At 38.6% G+C, this 23,834-nt stretch overlaps 1 protein-coding gene and 1 pseudogene across 2 annotated transcripts in view; one reads left to right on the top strand and one right to left on the bottom strand.

Annotated features, from left to right (window-relative positions):
• ENTREP1 (endosomal transmembrane epsin interactor 1) overlaps positions 1-23,834 on the top strand; it is a 69,911-nt gene that overhangs the window by 25,463 nt on the left and 20,614 nt on the right. For both annotated transcript variants that reach the window (XM_076008643.1, XM_020289300.2), the window contains exon 3: positions 20,962-21,072. In XM_076008643.1, coding sequence (XP_075864758.1) covers positions 20,962-21,072 — 111 coding nt within the window. The remainder of the gene's footprint in view (positions 1-20,961; positions 21,073-23,834) is intronic.
• LOC142874673 (uncharacterized) lies at positions 19,188-19,288 on the bottom strand (annotated as a pseudogene).

Genomic DNA, 23,834 nt, shown 5'->3' with positions numbered 1-23,834 from the left:
TATTGCATCTAATTATTCTGGTCTTTTGTACTTTAGAATGCTGATCTTTTTTTCTTTTTCTAGGAATTGACATTATGAAGAGATTATTCCAATTGGCTTATGTTTTGTTGTTGATCTTTTTTAACATAAAAAATTTCAAATATACCCCAGAGTTGAGAGAAATACAACAAACCCCATGTACTCATTGCCCAGCTACAACAATCATCACATGTCCAAGCTTGTCTCCTCTGGACCCCAAACCCTAACCACCCTTCTCTCTTGCCTTTGGATTGTCTGAAAATAAACCCCAGCCTTCACCATATTTCATCCTTAAATATTTCAGTATATATTTATAAAAGATACATAATTCATTAAGCTTGTCAAGTATCTAGTCATCGTTTCACATGTTTTAAATAATGGGTTTGTTTTTACTGGAGCCAAACAAGCAAGATTCTCACAATGCATTTAGCCAGTTGTTTCCTTTAATCAATAACCCTCTTCCTCTTGTTTTCCCCATTACAATATTTTGTTAAAGCAAGTAGATCCTTTGTCCAATTGAGTTATGTGGCATCCTCAAGGTGCTGTTTAGCTTGTTTCTTTGTTTCCTTTATTTTCTATAACTGGTAGTTAAATCTAGAAGGTTGATTTGATTCAGGCTTGATTTTAGGGGCCAGAATACTTCACCAGTGGTGCTGTGGATTTCCATCAGGAAGCACACATTGTTTGGTTGTCTCTCTTTTTGTGATGTTGGCAGTCATTTATAATTATGTACTTTAGATTGCTTGGTTAACGTGAATCTTTTGTGTTTAAAAATGTCTATAAATAACAGTTACATTGATTCCCCACACTATTATCTATGAAACTGTTGTGTTCTTTGAGATATTAGATAACTGTCTTTGGAAAAGGGTCCGGTCATATAAATTTGGGGATTGCCGCATGCTGTGGCTTCCTCTTATTAATTCATAGTTTAAAATTTTAATCATTCTTGGAAGTGCTAATTGTTTAACTCAAGCTTTCCCAAATTCACTTCACTTTACACCTTTCTCCACATACCACCTACTAAGCCCTCCCTGGAAACTATAAATCAATAGAAAGTTATTTGGGAAATGTGGCCTTAAATCATTTATTCAGTCACTCAGTAAATATTAAGCAGCGGCTTCATGGTAGGCATTGTGTCAGGCACGTATGTAGAAATGGACTCCTTAAACTTTATTGGTTCTTTACTTTTCTGATGTTAGAATGTTTCAGTTGTCGCATGGGGAGAAATGCCTGATTAGTGTGTTGTAACGATCTGATCACCGGGGCATACAGTATCTCGAAATAAGCAATATCCCTGCCTACTAGGAGAGTCGGAGAGTCAGGCTTTCATTCCAGTGCTCAGCTGGAAGTTGAAGGAGGAGAGAGAAAGGATTAGGCTCTGATTATCCATTGCCAGCTACATAACAAACCACCCCCAAACCCAATGGTTAGAGCCACAATTTATCATTGTTTGTTATGGTTTTGTGGATTGACAGGATTCCTGCTCAGCATCTCTCATGTGATTGCAGTCACATGGCAGCCGGGTTTGGAACCATCTGAAGGCTTGACTGGGCAGGACATCCAGGACGGCTCTTTCACCTGACCAGGGCTGCTACTGGCTGGTGGCTGAGTGCTCAGCTGGGATTGGCGACCAGAGCATTAACATATGAGCTCCCTACATAACAGCCACCCCACATGGTGGCCGGGGTCTGAGAGGGAGTGTCTTAAGTGAGTGTTCCAGGAGGCCTAGGAGGAAGTTGCAAGGCTTCTTATGATCTAGCTTTGCATGTCCCAGAATGTCACTTCTACCACGGTCTATTAGTCAAACAAGTTCCTAAGGCCAGCTTAGAATTAAGGAGAGAGGCATTGTATGCCCGTTCTTTTTTGTAATTTTCTTATTGTGGTAAAATATGCATAACATAAATTTTACCACTTTAACTATTTTTAAGAATACAATTCAGTGGCACTTTTAAGTGTACATTTAGTGGCATTAGGCATATTCCCATGTGCGATCATCACATTCTCCATTTCCAGAACTTTCTCATCATCCCAAACAGATCTCTATTCTCGTTAAACAAAAACTCCTCATTTTCCTCTCCCCTCAAGTCCCTGGCAACCACGATTCTATATTCTGTCTCTATGAATTTGGCTATCCCAGGTACCTTTTATATCAATGAAATCATAGAATATTTGTCCTTTGGTATCTGGCTTCTTTCACAAAATGTTTTCAAGTTCCTCCATGTTGTAGCATGTGTTGGAACTTCATTCCTTTTGGTGGTGGAATGGTATTCCATGGCATGCGTTGGACTTTAGCTCTTGATGTGAGGACCAGTCTGTGAGTATAGGAAGAGAGGACTTGGTGGCCTTCTCTGCAGATGGCTGACTCTGGCTAGCAGATTCTCCTCAAGACATGTGATCTTCATCTTCACAGGTCTTCATGGCTGGGGAGTCATACGATCTGACTCTTGAACTTCTTGAACTTTGAGAAGCTAAGAGCAGCAGAGAAGGGGCCAGAAGTAGGGAAAGAAAGAAAATTAGACAGACACAGAGAAAAGGATAAAACAATAATGAAGTAAGGAAAGTAGAGTCTCAAAAACTATAGACCTGACATTTTGTTTAAAACGTACTTTCTGCTGCCTCTCTTTCTTCAAATCCAAACTTACTTTTGCCATCTTACTTCTGAGGGTCATAGCCCATCGGGTTCCTGGCTGGTTTGCCTCGTTATAACAACAAATCTCATGTGTCACGTGATCCGCTGACTGTTGCTCTTGAGACTTGGCATTTAGGAACTTTTCTTCTGGTCCTTAGCCACACTCCTAAGGAGAACATGTTAATTTAGGGGTGACAGAGCTGTCCAAGTGGGATTGAGGAATTAGGGAGCCAGCCCCATGCTGAGGGTGTCCCCTTCTCTGCTAAGCCTGATTGGTTGGCTAGTTAGAAAAGTCACTTTCCTGAGAAATGAGGGACAGTGTGCTGAAAAAAAGGGGTCTAAGGGAAGTCTGCAAGAGAACCTGGGAAAGGAAAACCCCTCCCTGGTAGGGCTGAATTTGCTTTTCTCGAATGAAGAGGCTTGAAAGTGCCCCTGAGATTTATGTTTTCACCAGGAATAAGCCACTCCAGGTGATAAGTGCTTTTAGCTCTCCTCAAAGCTGTGTCCCCGAATGATCAACATTTGTGTCTCACTCTGGAGGGGAAGGCAAGGGACCTTTCACCCCTGTTGAAAGAGGAATGGGAAAGAAATGTTATTATTATATTTCAGATGCTTTATAAAAAGAAAATCAGGGGACATCTCTAGTATGAGGAAATCTGGCACTTCAGCTTCTTTGAGAGGAAAGAGAGACAGCTGGTTCTGTTCTTAGCAACCGGCCTGTGTTTGGCTTATTGGCAAGGAGAGCCGGTCTGGATGATGGTGATATATCTGCCAAATTTCTGGAAGAAGTTTAAAGTATGTCAGAGGACTGAAGTTAGGAGTAGATTCTCTCGGGGACCGAGGATTAAAGGCACACAGACAAAGCAAGGCAGTGTGTGTGTGAGCTCCTAAAATAGGTTAAAGTAGTAAGAGTGTGGGCTTTGTCTGTGCTTGTGATTTGTGATGTTTTATTGGTTGCCTTGGTGCTGGGCAGTCTTTCCAAGCATTCACTTTGCTAAACCAGTTCAGAAAGGTTTCAGTTTGGTGTCTTGTCTTTAGTTTTTTTTTTTTTTTTTTTCCCCAGTGACATTGTGTTGTGTTCAGTTAACCTTGCTCATGATTCTAGATCTTTGTATTGAAATGCTTCCCCAAACTGAATTAAAATTTAAAATGTTAAGAGTTAAATAAGTGGTCATATTAACTGTCAAGGGTTCTATGTCATTTTTCTTATTAACCAGAGACTAATCAGTGGTTTGGAGCTCGGACTCAATGTCTCCAAGGACAAAAAAGTTAAAATGGTGGGTAGAGTCCCAGCAAGACCACACCATAATCTTGTTTCAATGGGAAAATATAAGCTGGGTTCTAAGGACTGCCGCCCTCCCTTCTTCCTTTGAAATAATGGAACAGAAGTCCCAACCCTTCCCATCTTCTTCTTCTAGGAAATGGTGAACTCCTACTAGGAGGGGTGGTGGTAGACATTTTCATGCTAGCAGTGACAGTGTGTCATGTTTTCATCTTTTAAGGCCATTCTCGATGTGTTCAAGAATATCAGTAAGAACGCATGATACCTATATGTAGTGTTTGTCAGAATGAATTGATTTTCTATTTGTTCATCAACTGATTAACTCATTCATTCATTCAGTATTATTTATTACTACCTAAATTTTGAGTCCTTGGTTCAGATTTTGTACTCCACTGGAGAAAAATGTATTTTATTTTTTATTTATTTTTGAGCAGTATCAAAAGGCTGTGTGTGTGTGGGGGGAAGTGATTCAGTGAGTACCAGTGATACTTTCTTTGGAAATTAAAAGGTGAAAGTGAGTGTGAAAGAGAAGGATTCTGAGGTGGTATTGGTATCTTTTAAATTAAAACTTTCTGCTTTTTTAGAAGTTTCTTTTCATGAGGAAATAATTTGGCGAGCTGTTGATAATTTAAATAAAAGCGATACACTCATTCACTGTTAACATTTAGGAAAAATATGTGTTATTTCTGATCGTGTAGAAGGAACATTGCATTTTATGAACACGCTTAATTGTTAAGGAAAGCTTTTTTTTTTTTTTTTTTTTTTTAGCATTAATAAAGCATTTCTTCATTAGAGTACTGCAAATTATGCCAAGCAGTTTTAATGGAGGCAAACCAAGGTGGGAAGGCTATGCATCCACCAGTGAGCATACTAAGAACTTGGGGGGGGACGGTAAGGGTTAGGGACAGGTGTGGGAACGAATCAGGGAGTGGGACAGTGGGGGCTAGAGGGGTATGGAGAGTGCGTGAAGTGAACATGAAAAAAAGGGCTAAACTGGAGTGATAGGATGGGAAGAGAGAGAGGTGGCCATGGTTCCTGATTTATTAAAAGTTTGTGAGTTGACAAGTACATGCATTGAGGAAAGATATATTAAATGTGGTCTATGGCACTGCTGTGGGTAGTTTTATGGACATTCTCTCTTTGTTGTTCTTTTCAACAGCCATTTGAGGTAGGTAGTGCTCTAGTTTACAAGTAAATAAGTGAGACCCAGAGAGATTAAGTAATTTGCCCAAGGTGTAGTCAGCTAGTAAGTTAATTGGCTAGAAATCGAACACGTTTATCCAACTCCAAGTTCATCTCTTTTATTTCATTTTGTGTTTTAAATGTGGTTTTCATTGTTTTCAAGATCCTGCATGCACATAGTTTAAAAGGTCATAGGGTGCTGTCAGTCTTAAAATCTTCAGTCCCTCATCCCTTTCTCTAAAGTCAGTCACCTCAACCATTCTTTTGACATTTATCTCTATATTTCTAAATAAAATGAGATATTGCTACTTCTTGATTTTCCAGTGTTAGACATGGTAGACAATTAGGATATCTTTCTCTTTTACAACACTTTATATACTCCCACTTGTCCCCTTCATACTTTTTATATTCCTTTCTCTCAATATCTTGATTGTGGTCCGAGCAATATTCAATGTTTATTTTATTTTAACTATTACTCTTCCTCTACTGTAAAGCATTTTTTCTTTAAAAAAACAACTTTATTAATGTATAATTTACACAGAATAAACTGCATATACTTAAGTGTGCAATTTGATATATTTTGACATATGTCTCCATCCAAGGAATCATCGCCACAGTGAAGATATTATAATTAACTCCTGTACAGTATTTTATTTTTTTTTCAAGTTAACAATGGTCTTTCCTTCCCCATTTGCTTAGCTTTTCTGTATATCTATCATTGATTCAAATGTCAACTTTCCTCTCATGGTTTAAGTCTCTTTTCCAGATAGTCAAGCACATCCACTGGATATTTTGTCACTTCCATCTTCTCAGAAGATTTCCTCCTGGATCTTCCTGCCTTGCTCTGTCTGGGCCAGCTGCCCAAAAGGCCCACAGAGTACCGTCATCTTTATCCTCATCTAACTATCATGTTGGGGAATTCCTTTTACCTCTCTCTTGGGTGGGATCCCTGTTTCCTAGATTCTCATAGCTTCTTTTTTTTCTCAGTTCCCCCTCATGTTGGTGGAGCATCCTCTAGTAGCTTTCTCAGAAAAGGGTGCATGAGAAACACATTTTTAAAAAATTGTATATAAATTGCAAAACCATAAAAACATTTTTTATTCCACTCAAACTTAATAATTTTAGTTGAATATAGAATTCTAAATTGGAATTCTCTCTTAAAAATTTGAAGGCATCGCTCTGTAGAATTTGGGCTCTCCAAAGAAAAATCTTTCAGCCTTTAGCTGTGGTTGAGGAAATATTTTCTTCTGCGTCTACATCTGTGGTCAGAGAAAGGAATCAGGAGTTCTAACTGACATTTTTAAAGGGACAATTTATATATAATAAGATGCACAAGTCTTAAATGTATAGCTTGCTGAATTTTTACACATTTCTACACCTGCATAATCATCATTCAGGTCAAGATGCAAAACTTTTCCAGCATCTTATAAAATTTCCGTATTCCCCTTCCTGGTCAATTTCCCTCCCTTCCTTCAGGGGTAACCCATGTTCTGATTTTTTTCCACCATAGATTAGTTTTAAGTGCTCTTGAACTTTATACAGAATCATACAGTACGTGCACTTTTGTGTCTGGCTTCTTTTGCTCAATATAATGTTTCTGAGGTTCATCTATGTTGTTGTATGCATCAGTGGTTTGTTTTATTGCTGGGTTTTATTTCACTTATGAGTATACTATAAATTGTTCATCCATGCATTTGGGTTGTTCCAATTTTTGGCCACTATGAACAATGTTACTGTGAACATTCTTGTCCATGTCTTTTTGTGGATATATGCACTCGTTTGTCTTAGGTGTTTACCTAGAAGTGGGATTGCTGGGTCATAGGGTGGTGTCTGTTTCATTTTATTAGAAACTGCTGATCATTTTCCATAGTGGTTGTACTGTTTTTTAATAGTTCCTTCAGTAGACTCTCAGTCAGTCCTATTTTTAGGTTCACTTTTATTTCTAGAGGTGTCTGGTGCCCCCCATTTCTCAACATCTGGGGATCCCGAAGAGTAGATCCCACTGAGTTTTGGCTGTCCTCATTGCTGTCGTGGGATTTAGTCTTCTCAGGACTACTGAGTCAATTCACACTTGTCCACCAGCTTTCTAACTTCCAAAATTTTGTTTCTCATATTCTCTCTGTCCTTAAGGATTCCTGCATTTAAAATTTTTCCTTTCCTGCCATTTTCCTGGGTTTTCAGGAACTAGTAGAGATAAATGCTTACTATGCTCAATTCTCCATTTTAAACCTACTCAATTTTAAAGTATTCTGCCTTCCCACGATTACTGGAGCTACTTATTTATTTAAACATGCCTAGGGAGTTTAAGTCACAACTTGAGCTTGGAGCAGTGGGGAAGGAAGGAGCAAAATTAAAGTCCTCAGGCAGTAGGGAAAGGTCAGCCTATTTAGAGAATGAAATCTTGTATCAAAAAAGATACTCAGCGATACAAAGCTGTGCATTGACATAATTATTTAATGATATTATGTGATAGGGATTAGGAGGAACTTTTAGCAGGTAGCAGTAGGCAAACTGAGGGCAATGTTGCTTCTTGATAGCCTCAGGATCATAAAACATTCTTTTATTAATTTACTTAATTGATACCTGGAATGAACTGGGGGCACAATTGCAAGAGTTCAGAGCTGAGGTGAATACCAAAATACTAAATTGAAAAATGTAATACCTTTTGCGTAAAGGCACCTAGCATAAGTATCATAAACTACTCATGATTCAAATTAGTAACAAAAAATGAAATGAAAATCAGTGAAGGCTTAACTCAGGTTGCCAGTCCTTTTGAGAAGACTAGCTCTTCGGATCTTAGATTTTGCACTTACTCTTAAAGACCACAGGGCAATGTGGGGCAAGCCTTCTACTTTTTGGCTCTTCCTAGCTGTCTTGATTTAAAATGCAAGTTCTAGAAAGACATTTCTCTGTCAACTCTGGGCTTTTATTTTCTTTCTTTCATTTTATTTTTTTTAAATCTTTTTGACACAGGGTCTCACTGTGTTGCCTGGGCTAGAGTGCAGTGACATCATCATGGCTCATTGCAGCCTCCAACTCTTGGGCTCCCCCAATTTTCTTGAGAGTAAATCCCAATGATGAATTAATTTCAGTAGAATTCAGTAACAGGAGCCCATAGTGTCCACTTCACTGGGCAGATGATGATGAATTTGAGGTGAGAGCAATAGGAATGGGGCTTAGAGAGCAGAAAAAAAATTTAGATTAAATGCAAGGAAAAATGTTGTAGAGAAGTTGTATCAGTCAGGCTCCCAGTGGGAAACAGATGGCACAATACAATTATAATTTGATGAGAGGTTAATAAAGGGACGATTCAGAAAGGTGTGTGCAGGGTGTAGGGAATGGCGAAGCTATTGACCTTCCCTAAGCCTGAGAGAAGGAGAAGGGTGGTTGCCGGAATCTGGAAGTCAGAATCATGTTCAGAGAGCCCCTGAGTGGATCTGTGGCTTTCCATGGAGGGGCACAGCCAGCCTGAGGTTGCAGAGAAGGAACCACAATGACACCCCCAGCCTCACTCTCCTCCCTCCCTGTGGTCTCCTGCCAGGGCTCCCCGTTGGCTGAGCTCCACTGGAGACCAGAGGGCGAAGGAGCCCCACCAACACAGTCTGCATGGGTCAGTGACCCCAATGGTGAAGGCTGGAGAGACGCTCTGGTGACACAAACAGGAGATATACCGCTGACAAATGTCCAATGTGGAGCAAGTTTCCTAAAGTAGGTGGCAGAAATCGTCCTTTTTGGAGAAGTTTTAGAAACAGTGCACCTGCAGATTATCCTTACAATTTGAGTATCCTCTCCAGCTGCCATAAATTCAGGCGTGTCATAAGAGAAAGAATGAAATGCTGGTACCAGACCTAGTGAAACTCATTGTTTTTTTTTTGAAATTCACTTTGCAATAACAAGCTGTTCGTGCCCATTATTAGTAAAAATAAAACTGCATAGTATTTTGCAGTTGACAAAGGACATTCATGCACGTACTTTTGTGTGATTCTCTCAATAATCTTGTGAGGTAGGTAGGAAGGCAGACCCATTTAATGGATGAGAAAAGTGATTGTCCCAGAGGTTGCCTAAGGCATCACAGCAAACAAGTGGGAAAGCCTGAATTTACATCAGGTTGCTGGATTTCAAAATCAGGTACTTTCCACAAAGAGAAACTCCAATCACCTGCAGTGATTTTTTTAAAAGGCAAAATGATGACGTTATAATAAATATAAGAAATTCTTAGGATTTTCTTTTTTAAAAAATATAGTACGTATAATTTATATACAGGGAATCCCAGATTGTGTTCAGTTACCCGCATTTTGACGATTGGAATCATGTATATAACCACCACCCCATCCCAGATATTGTTGGGTGGCCTTTGTGACTATGTTGTTCTTCATCGGCAGCTGATGTTTTACTGTCTCCAGGTTGGGGGGATGCCATATGGTAAAGGTTAGCATGGGAATTTGGGTCTTGGAAGTCAAACCGTTATAACCAGGCTAAGGCTAGATGGTCCATTCAGAAGTTCTCTGTAAATCCTGAGTCCCTCATAACACCAGTGTTTTATACCCTGGACCATGATCCAACCTCTGAAAGAGGTGTCTTAATAGGCACCATGTATGATATATGCCACAGTAGTCTATGCTAGAGTAATTCAGGTGACCATTTGGCTAATTTTGATCAGAGTTTAACAACAACAACAACAACAATAATAATTCTATATTCAGGAATAGAGTTAAGGAATGGTGCATGGTGATTTTGTACACAGTCTGTGTGCCAGGGCCCAGGTCCTCATTCTGGGGTTTGCAGGTGTGGCATTCTGGTGATTTGACTTTGATTTGTCATTAGCAGCTCCTCAATGTAGGAGGGAAACAAAGCCTACCAGGTAGTGAATCCCTGGGGCATTTTCTCATCTTGTTGTTTTGTCAGTCAGACATTTTAGAAGTATTCCCATTCATCGTATGACCTCACAATCCTGCTTTGGCAGCTGCATTTAGGATTTTCTTTTTTAAAAAATATAGGAAGTATAATTTATATACAGGGAATCCAAGATTGTAAGTGTTCAGTTACCCGCATTTTGACGATTGGAATCATGTATATAACCACCACCCAAAACAAGACATAGGACATTTTTATAACTCAAAAAAAATCTCCTCATGTCTCTTTCTGGTCAGTCTCCTCCCTCCCTACCCCAAATAGGCAGTCACGCTTCTAATTTCTATCACCATAGATTTTTGTCTGTTCTAAACTTTACATAAATGAAGTCATACAGTATCTGGATTATTTGGCTCAATGTAATATTTCTTTATTGATACATAATATTTGTATTATACATATTTATGGTATACATGTAATATTTTGTTACATGCATCGAATGTGTAATGATCAAGTCAGGGTATTTGGGGTATCTATCACCTTAAGGATTTATCATTTCTATGTGTTGGGAACATTTCAAGTCATCTCTTCTATCTGTTTTGAAACATACAATACAATGTGGTTAACTATAGTGACCCTACTCTGCTATGAAACATTAGAACTTACACCTTCTATCTAACTGTATATTTGAACCCACTGTTCCCCACCCTCACCCCCTTTCCAACCTCTCTGGTGGTTATCGTTCTGCTCTTTACCTCCATGAGATTGACATTTTTAGTTCCTGCATCTGAGTGAAAACATGCAATATTTGTCTTTCTGTGCCAGGCTTATTTCGCTAAATATAATGACCTCCACTTTCATTCATGTTGCTGCAAATGACAGGATTTCATTTGTTTTTATGGCCACATAAAAATTTCACTGTGTATAGATACCACATTTTCTTTATCCATTTATCCATTAATGGACACTTGATTCCATATCCTGTCTATTGTGAATAGTGCTGCAATAAATGTAGGGGTGAAGGCATCTCTTTGATATACTGACTTCCTTTCCTTTGGATAAATACCCAGTTGTGGGATTGCTGGGTTGTATGGTAGTTCTATTTTTAGTATTTTGAAAAATCTCCATACTGTTTTCCATAATGGTTATATTATTATAATTTGCATTCCCACCAACAGTGTATGAGAGTTTCCTTTCCCCTGCATTCTCTCCAGCATGTTATTTTTTATTATTTTGGTAATAGCCACTCTAAATGTGGTAAAATGATATCTCATTGTAGTTTTGATTTGAATTTCTCTGATAATTAGTGATGTTGAGCATTTTTTCATGTACCTGTTGGCCATTTGTATGTCTTCTTTTGAGAAATGTCTATTTAGATCTTTTGCCCACTTTTTAATGGGATTATTTGTTTTTGTGCTATTGAGTTGTTTGAGTTCCTTATATATTCTGTATATTAGTCTTTTGTTGGATGAATGATTTATAAACCTTTCTTCCAGTTCAATAGGTTGTCTCTTCACTCTGTTGCTTATTTCTTTTGTTGTGCAGAAGCTTTTTAATATTGTCCCATTTGTCTGTTTTGTTTTGGTTACCTGTGCTTTTGAGATCTTAGCCATAAAATCTTTGTCTAGACCAGGTGTCCTCAAACTACAGCCTGCGGGCCACATTTGGGTGTTTTTGCCCGTTTGTTTTTTTTACTTCAAAATAAGATATGTGCAGTGTGCATAGGAATTTGTTCATAGTTTTTTTTAAACTATAGTTTGGCCCTCCAATGGTCTGAGGGACAGTGAACTGGCCCCCTGTTTAAAAAGTTTGAGGATCCCTGGTCTAGACCAATGTCCTAGAGTGTTTCCCTATGTTTTTTTCCAAGTAATTTTATAGTTTCATGTCTTATGTTTAAGGCTTTAATGCATTTTGAGTTGATTTTTGAATATGGTAAGAAATAGGGATCAGGTTTCATTGCTCTGCATCGATATACAGTTTCACCAGCTCCATTTATTGAAGAGGCTATAAGTATGTTCTTGGTGCCTTTGTTGAAAATCAGTTGGCTGTAAATATGTGGATTTATTTCTTAGTTCTCTATTCTGTTCCATTGGTTTAAATGTCTGTTTTTATATCAATACCATGCTGTTTTGGTTACTATAAATTTTGAAGTCAGGTAGTGTGATACTTCCAGCATTGTTCTTTTGCTCAGGATTGCTTTGGCTATGTGGGCTCTTTTTTGGTTCCATACAAATTTTAGAATTGTTTTTCTTTTTCATTCTTTTTTTTTTGGAAATGAGGTTTCATTATACCACTCAGGCTGATCTCGAACTCCTGGCTTATTGCTTTAATCTCCTGAGTAGGTGAGACTGCAGGCATGAACCACTAGAAAAGAGAAGCCCAGCTTGCTTTTCTATTTCTGTGAAAAATGTCATTGATTTTTTTTTTCATAGAGATTTCATCGAATCTCAACCTCCTGAATAGGTGAGGCTGTAGGCATGAGCCACTAGAAACAGAAAAGCCCAGCTTGCTTTTCTATTTCTGTGAAAAATGTCATTGATATTTTCATAGATATTTCATTGAATTTATAGATTGGTTTGGGGAATATGGTCATTTTGACAATATTAATTCTCTAATCTGTGAACATGGGATGTCTTTCCACTTGTTTGTGTCCTCTTCAGTTTCTTTCATCAGTGTTTTGTAATTTTCCTTGTAGAAGTCTTTTACCTCCTTAGTTAAATTTATTCCTGAGTATCTTATTTTTTGTAGCTATTGTAAATGAGATTGCCATCTTCATTTCTTTTCTTTTTTCTTTTTTTTTGTCTTTTTGCCCACCTCCCTCTCCTGTCTTCATTTCTTTTTCAGCTAGTTTGTTATTGATGTATAGTGATACTACTTACTTTTGTATGTTGATTTTTGTATCCTGCAACTTTACTGAATTTGTTTGTCAGACCTAAGAGTGTTTTGGTGGAGTAGGTTTCTCTAAATTTAAGATGTGATCTGCAAAGAGGGACAGTTTTACGTCCTCTTTTCCAATTTGGATGCCTTTTATTTATTTCTCTTGCCTCATTGCTCTGGCTAGGACTTTCAGTACCATGGTGAATAGGAGTGGTGAATGTAGGTGTCCTTGTCTTGTTCTAGTTTTTAGAGAAAAGGCTTTCAGCTTTTCCACATTTAGTATGATATTAGCTGTGGGGTTGTCATATATTCTCTTTATAATGTTGAGGTATCTTCCTTCTATGCCAAGTTGATTGAGAGTTTTCATTTCGAAGGGAAGTTGAATTTTACCAAATACTTTTTCTGCGTTTATTGAGATGATTTTTTTTTGTCCTTCATACTGTTGATGTGATGTATCACACTTACTGATTTGCATATATTGAACCATCCTTGCCTTCTTGGGATAAATCACTCTTTATCATGGTATATTATCTTTTGATATGCTGTTGGATTTGGTTTGCTGGTATTTTGTCAAGGATTTTTGCATCTATGTTCATCAGGGATATTGGCCCATAGTTTTCATTTTTGTTGTTGTGTCCTTCTCTGGTTTTGGCATAAGGGGAATGCTGGCCTTGTAGAATGAGTTAGGATGAATTCCCTTTACTTCAGTGTTTTGAATAATTGCGGAAGAATTGATGTTAGTTCTTTGTAAGTTTGGTAGAATTCAGCAGTAAAGCCATCTGGTCCTGGGTGTTTCTTTGTTGGGAGCCTTTTTATTAGTGATTCGATCTCATGACTTGTTATTGGTTTATTCAGGTTTTCTATTTCATCCTGATTCAATATTGGTAGATTGTATGTGTCTTGGAATCTGTTTCGTCTGGGTTTTCCAGTTTGTTATCATATAGTTGTTTATAATATTCTCCAAAAATCTGTGGTATCAGTTATGATGCCTCCTTTTCCACTTCTGATTTTATTTGTGTCTTCTCTTTTTTTATTTATTAGTCTACTTGTGGCTTATCAATTTTGTTTATGTTGTCAAAAAACCAACTTTTTGTTCCATTAATCTTTTGTTTTTTAAAGTCTCTATTTTGTTTAGTTCTGCTCTGATCTTTATTATTTCTTTCCTTCTACTAATTTTGGATTTGATTTCTTCTTTTGTGGTTCCTTGTGATGCATCATTAGGTTGTTTATTTGAAATCCTTCCAATTTTTTGATGTAAGTATTTACTGCTATTATATTAACTTCCCTCTTAGCACTGCTTTTTCTGTATCCCATAGGTTTTGCTATGTTGTGTTTCCATTTTCATTTGTTTCAAGAAATATGTTGATTTCCATCTTAATTTTCTCATTGACCCATTGGTCATTCAGGAGCATGTTGTTTAATTTCCACATATTTGTACAGTTTCCATAGTTTTATTCTATTGTGGTCTGAGAAGACATTTGATATGATTTTGATTTAAAAAAAATTGTTGAAAGATTTGTTTTATGTTCTAACCTATGATCTATCCTGGAGAATGTTTCATGTGCTGATGAAAAGAATGTGCATTCTGTAGCTGTTGGATGAAATGATCTTTAAATGTCTGTTAAGTCTATTTGGGCCAAAGTGCAGTTTAAATGCAGTGTTTCTTTGTTAATTTTCTGTCTAGGTAATCTGTCTAGTGCTGAGTTTGGGATGTTGAAGTCCCCAACTATTATTGTACTGGAGTCTGTCTCTCCCTTTAGATCTAATGATATTTGGTTTATATATCTGGATGCTCCTGTATTGGGTATATAAATGTTCATAATTGTTATATCCTCTTGCTGAATTGATACCTTTATTATTATCTAATGATCTTTGTTTTTATTGTTTTTGACTTGAATTATGTTTTATCTGATGTAAGTATAGCTATTCTTGCTTGCTTTTGGTTTCTATTTGGATAGAGTATCCTTTTCTGTTCTTTTACTTTCAGGCTATATGAATTTCTTGTAGGCAGCATATATTTGGGTCTTGTTTTTTAATCCATTCATCCAGTTTATATCTTTTAAATGAAAAGTTTAATCCATTTAGATTCAGTGTTGCTATTTATATGTGAAGGTTTATTCCTGTCATTTTATTAATTGATTTCTGGTTGTTTTGTATGTCCTTTATTCATTTCTTTCTTTCTTATTGTTTATACTTGTGGTTTGGTGGTTTTTCTGAAGTAGTAACATTTGAGTCCTTTCTCTTCCTTACTTGTGCATTTGCTCTAACAGTGGGTTTTATACTTTTGTGTATTTTAAAATGTTAGATATCATTATTTTGCTTCCAAGTGTAGGACCCCTTATGCATTTTTTTTGTAGGGTTGATCTAGTGGTGGTGAATACTGTCAGTTTTGCCTGTCTAGGAAAGACTTTATTTATTCTTCATTTATGAAGGCTAACTTTTTTTTTTTCTTTTTGAGACAGAGTCTCACTTTGTTGCCCAGGCTAGAGTGAGTGCCGTGGTGTCAGCCTAGCTCATAGCAACCTCAAACTCCTGGGCTCAAGCAATCCTCCTGCCTCAGCCTCCTGAGTAGCTGGGACTACAGGCATGTGCCACCATGCCCGGCTAATTTTTTCTATATATATTAGTTGGTCAATTAATTTCTTTCTATTTATAGTAGAGATGGGGTCTCGCTCTTGCTCAGGCTGGTTTCGAACTCCTGACCTCGAGCAATCCACCCACCTAGGCCTCCCAGAGTGCTAGGATTACCAGGCATGATCCACCGCGCCTGGTCTACGAAGTATAACTTTGCTACATATAGATCCTTGGCTGGCAGTTTTTTTCTTCTTTTGGTACTGTGCATTTATCAGTCCATTCTCTCCTGGCATGTAAGTTTTATGCTGAGAAATCCACTGTTAGTCTATTAGGGATCCACTTATATTTGACCAGATGCTTTTCTCTTGCTATTTTTAGAATTCTCTCTGTCTTTGAATTTTGACAATTTGACTATAATGTACCAGGGAGAAGACCTTTTAGAATTATACCTATTTGGAGATCTCTAAACTTTCTGTATCTAGACGTCTAAATCTCTTGCTAGATTTGGGAAATTTTTGGTTATTATTTTGTTAAATAGGTTTTCCATGCCTTTGCCCTTCTCTTTACCTTCTGGAACACCCCAAATTCCTATATTTGATTACTTTATGAGGTCCCACATGTCACATAACCTTTCTTCATTCTTTTTAATTCTTTTTTCTTTATTTTTGTCTGCCAGGCTTAATTCGAATGACTTGCCTTCATGTTCTTAAATTCTTTCTTCTACTTGATCTAGTCATTGTTGAAGCTCTTGATTGTATTTTCTATTTCATTCATTGAATGAAATTCAGTTCCAGGATTTCTGTTTGGTTCTTTTTTTTATGATATCTATCTCTTTGGTGAATTTCTCATTCATATCTTGAATTATTTTTCTGATTTCTTTGTATTGTTTATCTGTATCCTCTTGTATCTCACTTAGCTTATTTACTATTATTATTTTTAATTCTTTTCAGGTATTTCATTAATTTCTTTTTCATTGGAATCTGTCGCTAGAGAATTATTGTACTCCTTTGTAGGTGTCATGTTTCTTGTGTCCTTATCTTTCTATCTGTTTATATCTGTGCATTTGGTGTAACAGTTGCTTCTTCCAGTTGTTTGTAGGAGAAGGCTTTTTTCTGTAGATATATCTATGGTGTTAGTTGGTTGGGGTACTTTAGCTTTGATTCTTGGTGCATGCAGTAGTATAGTGTCCACATGATTTCTTTGGCTATAAACAGCATCAGTGGTATCTGTGACTTCCTCAGTGGCATAGGCTTCAGTTAATGGAAGGTGTGGTAAGGCTTTGCTGGGGACAGGGATGCCAGGTGGGCCAGTTCTCCAGCCCCAGTGGTGGCAGCAGCAGTCTGAGCATGCCTGTCCTTGGGCTCTCAGGCAATATACATGGGCACTAGTGTTGGTGGGTCCAGGTGGACCAATTATTAGGCATCTAGGCAGCTTGCTTGGATGCCAGAAGTGACAGCAGTGGGCTGGGTGGGTGGGTGAGTCCTCAGACCCCTGGGCAGTGTGCATGGCATAGGCAATGGTAGTGGTGGTAGGATAACCCTTGAGGTCCCAGGCAGCATACGGTTGTGTTAGTGGTGGCTGTGATGGGCTGGGCAGGCCAGTTCCCAGGCCCCTTAAGTGGCACATGCCAGTAGATGTTGGTGTTGTTGGTGGCAGCAGCCTGGGCTAAGCCCATCCTCGTGCTCCCAAGAGGAGTGCACATATACCAGTGGTGGCAGTTGGGGAGGGGCAATCTGCAGGCCTCTGGATGGTACGCTTTGGTGTCAGCAACAAGTGATCTGAGCCAATGGTTAGGCCCTTGATGATGTGCACATGCACCCAGAGTGACCATCAGAGAAGGGTGATCATGTCCCCAGGTGGCAACAGCAGTGGTGGTGGTGGGCAGGGAGAGTTTGTCCTCAGGATATGTGCACGTGAGTGGTAGCCCTCCTGCTTTGGGGATGGGGTTGCTTTTGGTGACAGCAGTCCCAGACAGGCAGCTCTCAGGCTCTGGGGAGCACATACTTTGTTGTGGGGGCAGCCTCCCCAGTGCACTACATCACCTGTCCCCCAGAGTGTATGACATTATGTGCGCTAGAGTGCTGGGGACCCTGCTGCACTGCTGGGTCCAATCAGTGTCATGCCACTGCAGCCCTCTGGGCAGACATGGGAGGATGTCAGTGGGGTTCTAGGGATGTGGAGATGCAAGGGCTGTTGGGCCCCAGGGCAGGGTGCAGTCTGGTAGGACTTGGGCTATCAAAATGGCACTGTGCTGCAGCTGCTTGGGTTGCAGGGGGTGCGTGGGACCCAGCATGAGCTCCCTTCCTGGAGCAATGCTGTCACATGGACTCCAGACAGCTCTCTGTACTGGTCTCAGAGCCTGTGAGGGTTAAGAGGTTCTTCCACAGTAGGTCTGCAGCAGTCTGCGGTGGGAATGTAGACGGATAGCAATCTCTCACTTACCCTTTCCCTGCAGTGGGGAGCCTCTCTGGGGACTCCTAGCCAATTGTGGCTGGGCCAGCTGCCTTGCCTCCCTCTGCTTCTCTGCCTCAGGAGCTCTCTGTCACTTCTCTGCTAAATTCAGTGTTTTCTCTTGGATGTTCTAAGTGTGATCATCTTCTTACCATTTTGGTTCTTTGTGGAGGAGGAGAATGCCAAGTTCCTTTAGTCACTCAGTGTAATCTTTCTGAACTTCCTATTATTGTTTTGCATTAGTAGTTTTCTTCCTTTTTATTGCTGAAAGCATGTCATTGTTTGAATACTCTGCAACTGGTTTATTCATTCTTCTGTTGGACAATGAGTTCTTTTTCCTTTTGGTCTAATATGAATAAAGCTCTATAAATGTTCTTCTGTGAGTCTTTTTGCGGACAATTGCACTTCTCTGGGTCCATTCCTAGACATGGAATTGCAGGACATAGGGTAGGTATACACTCAATTGTTTTGCAGTTTTTAAAATAAAATTTTTATTTTAGAATAGTTTCAGATTTATACAAAAATTGCAAAGATAGAACATAGAAGTCCCATATCTCCACACTGGGTTTCCTCTGTTATTGACATCTTACATTAGCACGGTACATTTGTCTCAATTAGTGAATCAATATTGATAACATTATTATCAATTAAAGTCCATTACTCTTCAAATATCCTTCATTTTCACCTAATGTCCTCTCTCTGCCCAGGATCCCATCCAGGATACCACATTACATCTAGTTGTCTGGTCTCCTTAGGCTCCTCTTGGTTGTGGCTGTTTTTTAAACTTTCCTTGTTTTTCACAACCTCGACAGTCTTGAGGAGTACTCATTGGGTATTTTATAAGGTTTACCTCAATTGGGATTGTCTGATGTTTTTCTCATAATTAGACTGAGGTCATTATGAGTTTGGGGGAGGAAGACCACAGAGGTAAAGTGCTATTTTCTTCACATTGTATCCAGGGCACATGCAATAGACATGGCTTCTGATCACTGATATTAACCTTGGCTGATGTAGTGTTTGTCACGTTTCTCCACTGGAGAGTTACTCCCTCTCCCCTTTTTTGCTGTATTCTTTGGATGAAAATCACCCTGTGCAGCCCACACTTAAGGAGTAGGGAATTATTTGGAGTTCTTCTGCATGGACGATTTATATTTGATTTTTAAGAAACTGACAGTTTGCGAAAGTGTTTGAACACTTGCACAAGCAAAGTGCTCCTTTTCCCTGACACTTGGTTTTATTAGTCTTTTAAATTTTAGCCATTTTAGTTGGTGGGAAGTGGTAAAATGAGCACCTTTTCATGTGCCTATTGGCCATTTCTTTTCTTTTTTTTTTTTTAATTTTTTGAACTTGCAGGTCATCCTTTGCACAGGGGCCATGCCAATCTCTGTATTGTTCCAGTTTTAGTATATGCGCTGCCAAAGCATACTATTGGCCATTCTTATATCTTGTGTGTGTGTGATATCTCTTCAAGTCTTTTGCCCAGTTTTTTAATTGGGTTGCTTGTCTTTTTATTATTGAGTTGAGGAGTTATTTGTGTATTCTGGGTACAGGTTGTTTGTTCAATATATGCATGAAAATATTTTCTACCAGTCTGTGGTTTGCCTGTTTATTTCTTAACTCTGTCCTTTGGTGAGCTGGATTTACGATTTTCATGAAGTGATTTGGGGTCCAGTGTTAGGAGTAATGGACACTCACCCGTTTTATATTTGATGATATTAATTTTTAGTGGTGTGCTGGTGGACATAAAGGTTGTAATCACACTTTCTTTTCAAGGAATCTCATATTGCATTAAAAATTTTTTTCCAAAGGTAAGTTCAAGACTTCTGCATAGTAACAGTGATTGTGTTGTGGGGTGTAAAGATCCAGCTATATTAGATCTCTTTGAATAGCACCTGCCAAACTGCCAGTGTGTAAAAGAAGCCCGTATGCGAGGATCATCTTCTGTCCTTTGCCAATTATGCATTCTCCTTCTCCAAGAAGCTTTGGCATAGTCAAGAATGATATAGTACAAGAGGGGACATATGCTACATGCTGTTCAAGTCAAGTCCTGTAGACACTGAGGAATCCAGCCGGGAAAACAGTCAGAGCAGCACACGCTGCTAGCATTTTCCCAAAGATTCGATGACAGGGCATGTACAAATTAATAATAAAAGAAGCCAGACTTCTCTTGGAGAAAAAAAGGAACTCTCCTTAGGAAAAGTGGCATCATGTGATATTAAATCTGGACTCATGAAATGGGTCTAGGGAGATGCTTTTAAGCTTGACTTGAAATAACAACAGTAGTTAAAGAACAAGGTCTCTCCATTAGAGTTCATATGTGAGCTCATTTATCAGCCAACTCTGACATACCAGCTACCTGAATTGATGCTTGGTGCTAACCCTGATAATCACTGGCTCTAGTCTTTTATATTTGCTTTTGTATTTGTGATAAGGTTTTATATTTATAATAATCATAGCTCTCAAATTGAGAAGCTTGTATAGTCTCTAATTTTACTAAATACTGGCTTCTTGGTTGGCTACTGTCAATTTTTAATTATTTGGAGTAATATTTACTTTTTGATAAACATACATGGATGATCTTTGTACACTGACTCTTTACTACCTAAACTGTTCTGAATTGAAAAAGGACCCATCTTGACGTTCATTTGTATAGTGTGATTTCTGGATTGTAATGGCTCTGAGCTCTTTGATTTTCCTAGGTTCCGCGTACATTCCAGAGTTCTCCATTTGTCTGCTTAGTGTTGATCCCACAAAACTAAAAAAAAAAAAAAAAAAAAAATTAGAATGGCTCAAGGAGGAAATAGCCAGGGCTTAGTGTAATGTAGAGATAAAAGACAAGGGAGTAAGAACTATTTGCAAAGAGAGAAAAAAATAGGGACTTGCATTTATTGAGATGATTTGAGAGTCAATAGCATTCCTGAGCACAATTTTAACAATTCTAAAATGTGAGAAAAGTTAGTATGTTAAAAACACACTTGTGACCTTTTTTTAAAAACAGTTGCCTCTTGGAAGAGAATGAGAGTTTTTTTTTAATTCAGGCAGAACTATGGATTTAGCTGTCATCTTTTTCTGACTACCTATTCTCTTGCCATTTCAGGTAAACCTCTTTGTGCTGCTCTCTGTGGTTTGTGTCCTCCTAAATCTAGCTGGATTTATCCTAGGCTGCCAAGGGGCCCAGTTCGTGTCCAGCGTGCCCAGGTGTGATCTGGTAAGTGGTCCTAAAACGTCACTGTGCATCCGGGCAGATCCTGGCCTCTCTGGTGTTCCTGGCGTGACTTGCAATAGTCGGCACCAGGCAGCCATCCTGCAGTAAAATCTGAAATTGGTAAAAGGAAGTGAAAAAAAAACCAAACAAACAAAGAGCTGCCTGCTAATAACTCCACTCAGGTTGTCAGTGATTTTTTCCAAATCAGGGACCAGCCAGCGTAACCCCAGAACCATAGTAATATAATGCATCATTAGTGAACGAATGGGTCAGGTGTCCACAATCAATCTCTGTCTGCTCTCATCTAAAAAGGAAAAATGGATATTATCTGAATACAGGTCAACAATCCTTTATCTGAAATCCTTGGAGGCCAGGTGTGGGTCAGAATTTAGAGTTTTTCCAATTTTAGAAGATGAATATGGTGCATATATTATTTATTATGTAGTACACTAGTGGAGTCTGGGACTCCAGCAGGTTGGAATCAAAACTTCCGGTGTTCACAGCTTTTTGGATTTTAGAATTGTGAGAAAGAGGTTGGGGACCTGTACCATCTCAATTTTAAAAGCAATTTTTGTGTTTGTTTTTTTTTAAAGTAGAGGTGGGGTCCTGCTCTTGCTCAGGCTGGTCTTGAACTCCTGAGCTCAAGTGATCCTCCTTCCTCGGTCTCCCAGAGTGCTAGGATTACAGGCGTGAGCCACTGTGCCCATCCTAAAAACATTTTTATTTATTTATTTTGGAGTCAGAGTCTCACTCTGTTGCCCGAGCTAGAGTGCCATGGCATCAGCCTAGCTCACGGCAACCTCAAACTCCTGGGTTCAAGCGATCCTACTGTTTTAGCATCCCGTGTAGCTGGGACTACAGGGATGTGCCACCATGCCCAGGTAATTTTTTCTATATATTTTTAGTTGACCAGCTAATTTGTTTCTATTTTAGTAGAGATGGGGTCTCGCTCTTGCTCAGGCTGGTTTTGAACTGCTGACCTTGAGTGTTCTGCCCTCCTTGGCCTCCCAGAGTGCTAGGATTACATAACATCCTCAAGTTTCATCCATATTGTAACGTGTTAGAATTCCCTTTTTATAAGACTGAATAATACTCCATTGTATGTAAATGGCACATTTTGTTTATCCACTTATCCAGTGATGGATATTTAGGTTGGTTTCGCCTCTTGGCTGTTACGAATAATGCTGCAATGAACCACCTATCTTTTTGAGATACTGGTTTTAATTCTTTTGTGTATATACCCAGAAGTGGGATTGTTTAATCATATGTTAATTCTGTTTTTGGTTTTTTTGAGGCACTTCGATACTGCTTTCCATAGTGGCTGCACCATTTCATCTTCCTACCAACGGTGCACAACGGTTCCCATTTCTCCACACTTCACTGACATTGTTATCTTCTTGTTTTTTTGATGGTGTACATCCTAATGAGTATAAGATGATATCTCATTGTGGTTTTGATTTCTATTAACCTAATGATTAGTGACGTTGAACATCTTTTCATATGCTTGTTGGTCATTTGTATGTCTTCTTGGGAGGAATGTCTATGCAAGTCCTTTGCCCATTTTTAAATCAGGTTATTTTGTTTTTGTTGCATTTTAGGAGTTCTTTATATATTCTGCATGTTAATCCCTTATCAGGTACATGATTTTCATTAAGTGTATTTTTAATTAAATTATTTTCCCACCAACAAACCAAATATGTGATTATTTCTAATGATATAATTTTTAAAATTTGGACAAGCCATAAAAGTATAAAATCATATGAATTGGCCAAGCACAGTGGCTCATGCCTATAATCTCAGTGCTTTGGGAGGTCAAGGTAGGAGCATTGTTTGAGGCCAGGAGTTCAAAGCCACCCTGGGCAACATAGCGAGACCCCATATCTACAACAAATTTTTTTTTTTAAATTATCCTGGCATGGTAGCACCTGTAGTCCTAGCTACTCAGGAGGCTGAGGCAGGAGGATCACTTGAGCCCAGGAGTTTGAGGTTGCCTTGAGCTATGATGTTACCACTGCACTCTAGACTGGGTGGCAGAGCAAGACCCTGTCTGAAAAAAAAAAAAAGTCATTTGAATTTTCACTATTCTGGGATAGCACAGTTAACCATTTAGCCATATTTTATGTATCTGTTTATGCATAATAACACACAATGAGATCATATTGTAATCAACGGGATTATACCATAATGCCTTTTCATTAGGGAAGCTATTGACAAAGTCCTTTGGGGGAAGAAGATAGGCACTTCTCTCCTCTTTCCCTTTCCACCCACATCACTCACCCCAAATCCATAGTAATAAGCTGATGAAATCTTATTTCATAGTATTTTAATCATATAATCTTATATAAATTTGTATGGGGAGAAGTTATTTGTGATTTTTTTTTTTATGAATGGGATGTATTGTATGTACTTACCTGCATTTTGTTTTTCTCACTTAAAGTTGTATCATTTAAAGGTATACTAGATAGACCCGTATTTTCTTGGAATAAGTTAGTTTTCTATTTTGTTGTTGTCTCTTGTGGCTTGGTTTTTGGCAGCTCACTGACTTTTAACCAATGTATACACTAATTTTGACAAATGTGTACTTATAGGTTATACTCCAAGCAAGATCTAAAACAGTTCCATCACCCTAGAAAATTCTTTGGTGTCCCTTTTCAGGTGGTCTCTAGTCTGTCATAGGCAACCACTGTGCCTTTTCTTTCAGCATAGATTAGTTTGGCTTGTTCTGGAACTTTATATAGGTGGTGTCATATGATATGTACCTTTTT

Source organism: Microcebus murinus, chromosome 12 (assembly GCF_040939455.1).
Source record: "Microcebus murinus isolate Inina chromosome 12, M.murinus_Inina_mat1.0, whole genome shotgun sequence".
NCBI classification, from domain to species: Eukaryota; Metazoa; Chordata; class Mammalia; order Primates; family Cheirogaleidae; genus Microcebus; species Microcebus murinus.
The sequence above is the reverse complement of the archived record's forward strand: the minus strand, read 5'-3'. Positions and strand labels throughout refer to the sequence as shown.